At 42.6% G+C, this 11128-nt stretch overlaps 1 protein-coding gene across 2 annotated transcripts in view; it reads right to left on the bottom strand.

Annotated features, from left to right (window-relative positions):
• Positions 1 to 11128, bottom strand: part of strip2 (striatin interacting protein 2) — a 32492-nt gene that overhangs the window by 7866 nt on the left and 13498 nt on the right. The window contains exons 10-17 of one of the 2 annotated variants that reach the window (XM_017424855.3): positions 9810 to 9860; positions 5100 to 5332; positions 3682 to 3747; positions 3540 to 3603; positions 3209 to 3280; positions 1954 to 2028; positions 1697 to 1794; positions 905 to 1031 (exon numbers count right to left, since the gene is read on the bottom strand). In XM_017424855.3, coding sequence (XP_017280344.1) covers positions 905 to 1031; positions 1697 to 1794; positions 1954 to 2028; positions 3209 to 3280; positions 3540 to 3603; positions 3682 to 3747; positions 5100 to 5332; positions 9810 to 9860 — 786 coding nt within the window. The remainder of the gene's footprint in view (positions 1 to 904; positions 1032 to 1696; positions 1795 to 1953; positions 2029 to 3208; positions 3281 to 3539; positions 3604 to 3681; positions 3748 to 5099; positions 5333 to 9809; positions 9861 to 11128) is intronic. The other variant, XM_017424856.3, reaches the window with a different exon arrangement.

Consider the following 11128-nt stretch of genomic DNA (forward strand, 5'->3'; position numbering starts at 1 on the left):
GTTCACAGGCAAGAGGGCAACAAGCTTCTGTTGACATAAATTCCAGGGAGAATTGATAAGACTTTGGCCTTCAAGGCCACATCGGGAAGCCAAATGTAGATAATAACAGAGTTGTTTTGGAACAGGCTGACTTTGTTTTGAGTCTGCCTTGAAGAGGAGGTGATTAAACCGTCTGAATCAGGTGTGTTGGAGCAGAAAAAACCTAAAAACCTCCAGGACACGAGGAGCCTCGAGGCCTGGAGTTCGACACGCCTGCTCTACAGCAACACAAAATATCTCCATCAGCGACCCAAACCTCGAAAGAAAGGAGTCAGTTTTTCGTGAAATCAAGTTTTTACCACTTACATTAAACCGTCCTGATGTGGACCAGGCCTTTTGTGCTTTTATCCGCTCCAGAGCTGATTACTGTAACGCCCTTTTCCTTGGTCTCCATCAGTCGTCCCTAAACCGCCTTCAGCTCGTTTAGTTCGCAGCTGCCCGTCTATCGACTGACACCTCTAAACGCGAGCACGCCACCGCCGTTCTGTCCTCTTCGCATCGACTTCCTGTCCGTTTTACACCGAGGATCGGGTCAGAGCGTTGGTTGGGCTGATCGGGCTTTCTCAGTGGCAGCACCGAGACTCTGGAACCAGCTCCATCCGCTGATCCAAGTCGTTTCAAATCGAATCTCAAAACTCGTTTATTCAGGTTAGCGTTTAACAGTAACCAGAACCAAATCCTTCCAATCTTTTGATTTTCTGCATCGTTTTCTGTTTGCATTTCTACTGTTTTTAACTGTGCAGCACCTTAACTGGTCGGGTAAGGGGCTATATAAAGAAAGGACGATGACAGGAGGAGGATGAAGGTGAAGCCGAGCTGCCTGTGTGTGTGTGGGTGTGTGTGTGTGTGCGTGTGTGTGTGTTACCTGATAGATGTGGTTGAGTTTGAAGTGTTTGAGGAGCAGCAGCAGCAGCGCAGAGATGGCCTTCACGATGATTTCCTTGTGACGGTTTACATCAATGCCCAGCTTCATGCTCTGAAGGACCGTGATCCTGGAGAACGCACACACACACACACACACACACACACACACACACACACACACACATTGGATTACTGTTATACGCCATGATACTGTTCTTTTAACGAAACTCTCAGCAACTATTCAATCCACGTTCGTCTGCAGCTCATTAACTTCTAAAGAGAGCCCGATACAAGATGGCTGCCACAGCTAATCAACCTTAGGAATCCTAGTCAGTTTTACAGATCCTGAGCTAAAATTTAACGTGGTGGTAGCTGAGAGTCATCCTCGACACGAACTAAGAGCACTAATTGATTGTTTAAAGCTTCACGTGTAATTATTGGAGTCGACTGCGTGTTAGCAAAATTTCTCTTATGATCCTAATGAAACTTTCAGGAAATAAATCGACCCAATTCAAGATGGACGCCACAGCCAACTGACCTTAGGCACCACAGAAATGGCTACAATCCAGTCCGTTAAACGTGGTAGTAGCTGAGAGTCATAATCAGCACATATTCTGAGCGCTCATAGGTTTGACAATATCGTGTGAAATCAGGCGTAACGTTATTTACGAACTCCATAATTTCTCAACATAAGATGATGGAGCATGAAAGGCAGCGGGCGAAACAACGCGTCGATCGATCTGAAATTCTGCCCTAAAAAAACATCTAAAACTCAGCAGCTCGCAGGACTTACGGCATCTCCTCAGGCAGCACGTCAGCCAGGATGTTGATGGAGTCGGTTTTAGCTTTGGAGGTGGGAGCCGCAGCCAGCAGGAGCTTCAAGAGAGCAATCTAACAAAATAATAAATAAATAAAAAAAACAGGCAAGGAATGAACAAAAACAAAAGGAGCTTGAGAACAGTTTGAAAAGTCAAAAGAGCGCTGACAGGAAATCCAACATGGCCTCCCTTTGAAACTGAGCTAATGAGAAGGTCAGAAACAGCCACTCACCACGTACTGAGAGAGATTCGGAAGCATCCCCACGTACAAACTCTCCGCCGGCGTCTCCTCCACCTCCTCCTCACCCTGTCGGCACAGCATCCACTTAGCACTCGCAGCGTCGCGTGACAATCAGCCGTAAATCCCATCCTATAATGCTTGGCATCACTGTAAAGCTTAAACGTTTCCCTTTTTAAATATTCATCACTCCGGACCAATAATAAAATTGCAAACCGGCACTCTTGTTGCCAGGCCAGGTGACAGATTGGCGAAATTCAACCAACAACGGATCATTTCAAAGCTTCGGATATGAAGAATTTAGAAATAATATCGCAATTTTAAAGTATTCTCTCATTTTGCCAGCAGGGGTCACAAACTGTCCACACCTCCTGGCGTTTTTGGGATTTGAAGCCAGCAGGAAGCGACGTACGGAAGCTGCCATGTTGTATTTTTGGAACCAGAGTCTGTGCACTCGTGATGTGGGGCTTTAAGCCCCGCCTACTCCCCCCTCCCGCACACAATCAGGGTGACACCTTCCATTTAATCATGAAATAACTAATTAAAGCTAAACATGTTTAAAAAATTATATTAGATCATACAGCAGCAAGGTGACTGAGGGGGCGGGGCTTAAAACTGGAACCAACGTGGGAGCCGAGGACCCCGATGTTAAAAGGGGCCCAAGTTATTATTAATGAAGAAATGTTTTATTTTTTTTACTTTTATATCATTTCCATGTATGCCCACATTGTTGGAAAGACTTAATTAAAACCTACAATAATCAGAAACTGCTTAAAAGGTTTTAGTTGAATTCTGTTTTTTTTACAGTATTTGTAGATTTACTAAAAGGCTTTAATCTTTGTAAATCTGAGCCGTGATGGTTTGAAAATATTCCTGCTGCTTCGCAGAAGACTGAGGCAGGGTCCACGCTGCAACATGCATTTATGGATGTGAATTCCATCAGACTAACTTGTTATTTTTCATAAAGTCAGGTGCGTTTTTGTCTCAGATTTTAGAATTTCTTCTGAACCAAACTTACTTTACTCTGTGCGATCTCGAGACGAAAACATATTCAAAAATGATTTGGTTCATGGAAATATATACTTCATTTATGAGTTCAAACAGAAAAAAACAGTTCCGGTCCGCTCCTGGTTTGTGCAGCAACGGCTGATTAATGAGTAAACTGATTTTCCTCATAATGTCAGAGGTTAAACCTGTAGATTTTCTCTGTTTTGGACGTTAAATACGACAGTAAAGAAACCCTGCTCACCAGGCTCAGCGGACACTGCTGCAGCTCCTCTTCCCTCTTGATCTGGACCTCAGCAATGGACACATATTTGTGCTGGAGAGGAGACAAAAAAGAAACATTTACAATAATTAACGATTAGCACAGCGAGCTGTGGGTATTTCTCTGTAACCTCACTCTGGGAGGTAGAGATGTTTTTAGTGAGATGCCGATTAAATAAGCTTTGACAGAATGTGAGCATTTATCAGCAGACACTTAATCCATTTTATAGAAAAGCAAACAAAGCAAATGTGGAAAATCTGAGTTTTGGTGCTTCAGAAAGCAAAAGAACTAAGAGGATCAAGTTTCTTCTCACCTGTTTGAGGGTCTTGACGCTCTCGTGAATGGGTCTGGGCAATCCCACCAGAGTTTCTGTGTCACTACAAAAAAAAAAAAAACAACCAGTTAAATGAGAGACGAAATGAGGAGAAATTAAACGGGCTGATTCAAACACTCACTTTCCCAGAGTGAAACCAATAAACTTGTTCCTGCTGGTCTCCAGGAAGTGCTCGATGTCCTTCTCCCTGTAAAAACAAACACAGAGTCAATTCAGATTTTGGGTTAATTGTGATTAAAAAAAAAAAACTGCTGTCCCTCATTTAACAGACTCGCTGAAAGGCATCCAGAATGTAGGCGTCCTGATGATTAATATAAAGCTGAATTTAGTGCCATAATGTGTTTTACATGAATTATTTATGTCACCGAAGCAGCAGCAGCACCCACAGAATACACAGATGGAGACCATATTGCTGCATGAGTGAGGAGAGAAAACTGTGGATGGGAAATTAATATTTAATCCGGCGTGTCTTTAGCGCCTGATGTGGAATATGAGTCAGATTCCAAATCAAACTGTGCTTTTCAACAATACCACTCTCTGGAAAATCACCAAGATATGTTTTTCCCCATCTCATTTGCTGTTTTTGCCATTTTCCTAAACATTAAAAGGTTAAAACAGCAGATACTGAAACGTCCTTCGTTGGTTTAACCTTGGCTTAAAGTGAAGTAAACTAATGTCCAAGGTCATTTTGAGCTTTTAATGGAACATCTAACACAGCTTTTTTGTGATTTGTGTAACATGAGAATAAATTATATCCAGTAAAACACTTCCGAAGTCTTTTAGAGATGTTAAATGTTTTATAAAAATTAAAAAGCGGCCTTCCTTGTGTTTATCACCGCGCCTTAAATGCTAAAGTTTTAAACAAAAATCTAGACGGATGACTCTCAGCTACTACCACACTTTACGTTAGCTCAGAATATGTAGTTTTAGCCCGTCTTGTATTTGTTGAGGTTTATTAGATGTGGCAGCCATCTTGAATCAGGTTGACTCCAAAAGTTCATCAGCTGTAGACGTACATCCAGTGGTTACTTTGAGGCCTTATCCTCATAAAAAAATGCATTTTTGCCAAAACAATCCTTCTGTTGTTTATAAAAAATATCCAAAACCGTTTCTAGAAACATCCTCATCCATAAAGAAACGCCAAACATGACCCAGAACACTGTAGTAACTCTGCCAGGCCTGGCTGTGGCGCTGTAACGCTGCTTCAGAAAACACACGAAAAACAGGAAAACGCAGGAAGACGGCGCCCAGGGGTCATAGGTTAGATTATAGGTAGATCGATGACATCATCGTTTTTTTGTTTCGGTTGTCTACATGAAAACACGAAGCTGGCGTTTCCTGCAACCAGATTTTAAAAAAAAAAACAACAACTTTGGGGCACCTAAAACGCCGTTTCCGTGTCGACGGCACCAAAGAGTCGCATTAAAATCCGTCCAGTGGTTCATGAGGTATTTTGCTAACAGACAAACAAATGAACACACACAGGCAGAAGCATTTACATGATCGCCTGCCCTTCGAGGCAGTTGTCATGATATTAACCTGACTTTAGGCGCCCAGGGGAGGCCTTTGGGGAAGTTGACCCTCTCTGTTGGGGGCCTCAGTGGCGGCGGCGGCAGCGGTGGCTGGATGATGACATCACGGTCCAGGGGGTCCACCTCGCCCTCAATGCCACTGTCGGCGTCCTCCGGGTCGTCCTCGTCGTCTCGGGCGTCATCGTTCTTGAAAGGGTCCCGCTCGTTGTACGTGTCCAGACTGTCCTGCTTGACCAGGGGCTGGTAGGAGTCAGAGGACGGGAGGGTCAAGGGTCATCGGTGGGGGGGGACAAACTGGAATTATACTTCAACAAGACGCAATTTTTATTCCACTGTTGCTTACCCCTAAATATACAGAAAAAAAACAACTATTTATTTGGATAACTGGCTTTAAAAATATATTTATATTATTCTAAAGAAATCTACAGGCTTTATTTGTATTATTACACTAAAGTACTGCTCTGTTTTCTTGGAAACTTATCACACATATGTACTTATTGATGAGAAGATTGACACCACTCCTTTAATCCTCCAGCCCACACACCTGTTTTCTAACAAAATGGCCGACTAAACTCCGAAAGAGTGGAATTTATGGTGAAATTTGCATTGGTGAGCTTCAGTTTTTAAATACAAATAATGTTTTGGTTTTTTCAAATGCTTACTTTCTAACAGGTGCAACGAAACAAGCAGAAGGTTGAGGGACACGTCAGTCAGGCAGTGTTTGTATACACCCACACAGATCTGAGAGGAGGACCGGATCAACAGTAACACCACCTGTTTGCTTGGACCACCTGTGAAATTACCCACGTCGTTTTCTTAGATTTGCATAAAAAGGTAGAGGGAAAACATTCCACTTACTAGCACATCTAACAAGAACTCACAGATTCATTCAGTTCAGTTTAGAGGTAGTTGTTTGTGTAAATATTAGGAAGGAGTCATGCTGGGTGCAAACTGTAAACACAAGAAGAGGAGGAGGAGGAGGACGTGTAATTCGGATGAAGTTTAAAAACCTTCTAGTCTTAGCCTCATTTCTACTAAATAAATATGAGTGGTCTCATTCTTCTTATCAAACTGATATCAAAAAGAGCAAACTGAAATCTTTTTTGAACTATTTAAAGCTTTTAGGTTCCATTGATATTATACAATACGGCATAATACGATAAAATACTATACGATACAATAAGACATGATACTACAATACTAGGCAGTATAATGTAATATGATGTGATACGATACAACTATACAATACACTATGATACAATACGGCATAATACGATTTACAATACAAACCAATGATACAGTGTAATATGAGACGATACGAGATACGATGAGACATGAAACAAGATACATTGACATACGATACAATGAGACGTGATACGATGAGACACGATACGATGAGACACAATACGATGAGACACGATACGATGAGACATGATACGATGAGACATGATACGATGAGACACGACACGATGAGACACGATACGATGAGACACGATACGATGAGACACAAATACAATGAGATACAATACGATGAGACACAAATACAATGAGATACATTGAGACACGGTATGATGAGACGTTACAATGAGACAATACGATGAGAAACATTACGATGAGACAATACGATGAGATACAAAACGATGAGATACGGTACAATACAATGTGCTACAATATATGGTATCATACATTTAGATATACTTTATTGTACCCTTTGGAATCTTGCTTTTGACTCAGTGCTGCCCTAGCAGCTACCTTACAAAAGATCCATACATAAACAGACGAATAAAAACTGAAAGCTGTAACATTATTAGGAAACTATTAAACTGTAGACAGGTCACTTTCAATCAAGATGACATTTACCTTAATGAAAAGAAACCTTCCACTGCACCCACAAGCAAAAGGTCATAATCAACTTACCACACGTCTGACATCAGGAAAAAATAAAAAATAAAAAAACAGGCGCAAAATGCAACCAAGGCCCGTTAAGGCTCTGCTTTAGTATTTAAATCTCATCTACAAACAAGTGAGTAACACACTTTCACACAAACTCACACAGTGTCTCAGCTCAAACAGGTTTGCCAATGAATGACTGTGGCAACAGTGCAAGCATCAGGCATGAGTAAGCTTTCTGGCCATTAGTTGAGCGACTGCAGCTGATGTATGGTGTATCGGCTGTAGTACTAATGCTGGACTAAGTGACGGGCACGGTGAGTGCACGGTGTGAAGGTGGGAGGGGGGGTGGATGAGAAGAGAGGAGCAGGTGGAACTGTGCTGTGAGACATTCTCTATGGAAAAGCCATTCTCCGCTACGTGGAAGCTGTTATCCTTTCAGGGTTCGAGGGGCGACTGCTTTCAGTTGCATCCATTTGAGAGAGAGAGAGGTCAGCTAAACTGCATTTTTAACGACTTGTTATAAAAGTGGCTCTTTTTCTCAGTGGATGTAATTTAAAGACAGCAGCCCCTTGTTGAAATCTACAAATCAAGGTGACTTCTTTTTTTTTTTCTTAGACCAAAACTATTTGCAATGTGATGAAAACTACAAGGGAGATGCTGCTACCGTTGATGTCTGAAGTGAACTGTCTTTATGGGAGAGTGGAAAGTGACCACTCCAGAGCCGATGATTACAGCCAGCAAGTCAGCCCCATGTCCCCGCAACCCCGCCGCCTGCTAACGGGCATCCCACAGTGGATGAGAAGGGGGGGGGGGGAAATAGGAAGAACCAGGAGAAATCAGGATGGGGGAAAAAAAGCAAGAATAAAACAAAAAAAGGAAGAAGGCAAGATGTAAGGACCCCTTCACACAGGGTGATAACCTCCCTCCATAAGACGTCACAAAGACGGTTTGTTGGTTTTCACGCACGCCCTTCATCGTCCACGAGACACTTGGATCAGAACTCCCGGGAAGCTCCTCCCTCCTCCTCAGCTTTCCTGCCCTCGTACAAATTTTTGTTTACCTTACCGCGACGACATTTTTATTAAACCGACTGAGACAGCACACGATGTTTGCCGTTTGCAAATTTGACGGTGCAAAATAATTGCTGGGACAGTCGTAAAGACGGCTGCTTCTCAAGGAGAATGCCTCCATTAAAGCATACTGGGTTTTCCACACGAGCAACTTCAGACCGATCAGACGAATACTCGGCGCAAACGCCTGGGAGAAACAGTTCGGCCCGGGCCTCGTGTCGCGAAGCGGCGGACGAAGACGCAATTATCGTCACACGACCACGAGACGGAGAGCCGCCTTCGTAACGTCTCATGGAGGATGGAAACAGCTTTAAGGTCTCGGTTTAGTCTTCATGTCAGAATGCAGTGGGTTCCCCATTACTCGTGACATAAAGCAGGGGTACTTAAACCTAATATTCAAAAAGTCCAAAGGTCAAAGGTTTGGAACTAGCAATAAGCAATCCTCTTAATAAAACTGCTTCCAACGGTTTGCCTACAATCACCTTCTAACTTTTGACAGTGAAGCTTAATGTGCCCAGTAGTTTTATTTAAAAAAATGAATAAATTAAATAATGTATTAACAATAAATAAACTGAACTTAAAAGCAACTTTACCTCAGTTAAAGATGCCCAGAAACCGTTAAAATGTGGAGGAATCTGCAGTGAGAAATGGCACCGCCTGCCTTCAAAATAATATTAATACTTGTCTTTTCTTTGCCTATTTAGACAAACCCATGGCGATATGACGTAACAGCCTTTTCTCTGTTGCCTTTCTGATAATAATACCGACAGAGGACGCTGATCTCACGCTCCCATGTCCACAGAATTGCAGATCATTGCCTTTTAGCTGACATGTATAGATACAGAATCGTCGTCACAGTTATTGCTGTTACTGAAGCCTACACTGGACATTTCCTGCGAGAAGTTCGGCTTTTTTACAACCACTGATACAGGGTTGCTCGCTCCCTCGCTCGCCCCGCGCACTCTTTCTCTCTGTGCGCACTCTTAAAGGAGCCACACTTCTTTTATAACGATAGGAAACATACGCTGCATTGCATTGCACCATTCCAGTGAACTACGTGGGCTGGGTCTGGTTTGAGTTGCCTTTCGGCCCTTTGAGAATCTCTAATATAGATCATAATATGTCCACAATGGTTTTGAGTATGCATACAGCTTCTGTAGCGAGGTTGTAGTGATTTATCACTGAGTTTGAAGCAGAACTGCCCCTCGTTGGCTTTATGCTTCGGCTACAACTGCAGTGAGGTCATGGAAAAAAACCTAGCTCATGTGTAAGACCTGTGGTGGTAGCATTGTGTAATCTAGTGTGTAGCTTCATCCTGACATGGTTTATCAGAGTCATGTCAATGGTTACAGGCGTACAGGTAGTGATCAGGGCACGGGGGGAGAAGAGCAGCAAATAACCAGTGAGTATTAAGAGTGTAACAGCGTCATCACTGCCTTAGGGATTTTTTAATTTGCTGCAATCTAGCTACGTTCTAACAAGTCGCGTCAATCTTAAAGGGGTCATTATCCTGCGTGAAGGGGGCCTAAAAGACAAAAAATAAAACAGAACGCTAAGAAATTAGGTAACTGAGTAAATAGGATGCTTAATTACGAGAGAAGGAGGGGGCTGAGATGGACAAAGAGACAGGAAGAAGACACTGTGGGATTGCAGGGAAGTGGGAGAGGAGTGCAAAAAAAAAAAAAAGTCCAGCTCAGTGCAGAGAAGAAGAAAAAAAAATGCAGGAGGCAAAGAGGGAATTTGTGGGTAAAGACCTGCTTCTTGGGAAAGGGACTGTCTCCTTCCAAGCTATCAACAAAGGCACTCTGTGGGGACACAAGGAAGAGGGGCAATGAGAAACCAGATGGCAGTTAGAGCTCGACCGGGAAAAAAAAAATTAATAAAATTAATCAAAAAAACTTAAAATGAAAATAGATAAAGCAGAAGGTGGGATCCCCAAAAGCAGCATGAGCACCAAGATCATCTGTGGTCACTGACTTACAACAGGGAACGGATGATGTTGGCATTAAAAACACTTTTAGAGAAGCCGATGAGTTAGAGTGAGTTACAGCAGGAATCAGCCGGGGTCGCTGTATTAGACACATCATTTACTGTTTAATGGGATTAGTAGGCAAATAATTACACATTAGCTTGTATTTTTATAAGCATAAGACACCTAAAAGGTTTATTATATCAAATATCTTTGCTATTTGTGTGTTACTACATATAAAGTTGAATGTATAATTCCACCTTCTTTGGATGTTGTGTAAAATGTAAATAAAAACAGAATGCAATAACATGCAAATCTTATAAATCTGTATTTTAATCACAATAGAAAACAGTAAACATATCTATCAATCCATCCATTTTCTTTACTCGGGTCGCGGGGAGCTGGTGTCCACCTCCAGGAGTCAGTGTCTGAGAGGCGGGGGACACCCTGGACAGGTTGCAAGTCCATCACAGGGACACATAGAGACAAAGGAGACAACCATTCACGCCCTCACTCACACCTAGGGACAATTTAGAATTACCAATTAACCTAAAATGCATGTTTTTCTTTAAAAAAAAGAAAGGTCATTTTGAATTTAATGGCAGCAACACATCTCAACAAAGCTTGGGCAGGTGCATCAAAAGGCTGTAAAAGTAAGCGGTGCAAATAAAAAACAGCTGGAGGAGCTTTTTGCAACTAATTATGATAATTAGCAACTGATCAGTAAGAGGGCTGGGGATAAAAAGAGCATTTTAGAGGCGGAATCTGTCAGACGTAAAGATGCGCAGAGGTTCATCAGGCTGCAGAACGCTGCGTCTACAGTTCATATCTCTGAGGTCAAAGGTCAACTTTAAAACCAGGTTCTGGTTCTGTTCTGCTCAGGAACACTTCTTCAGATCGTCGTCTGTAAACACAGCTCACCGTGCCGTCCACAGATGCTGCTTAAAGCTCTATCAGGCAGAGAAGCAGCTAGATGTGAACACCATCCAGAAACGCTGCCGTCTCCTCTGGTCCAAAGAGGAGAACTGTTCTGAGGTCAGACGGGTCCAAACCATCCAGCCTGCCTCTCTGATGGTATGGGGGTGCATTAGTGCCTCTGAAAAG

This window comes from Kryptolebias marmoratus, linkage group LG18 (assembly GCF_001649575.2).
Source record: "Kryptolebias marmoratus isolate JLee-2015 linkage group LG18, ASM164957v2, whole genome shotgun sequence".
NCBI classification, from domain to species: domain Eukaryota; kingdom Metazoa; phylum Chordata; class Actinopteri; order Cyprinodontiformes; family Rivulidae; genus Kryptolebias; species Kryptolebias marmoratus.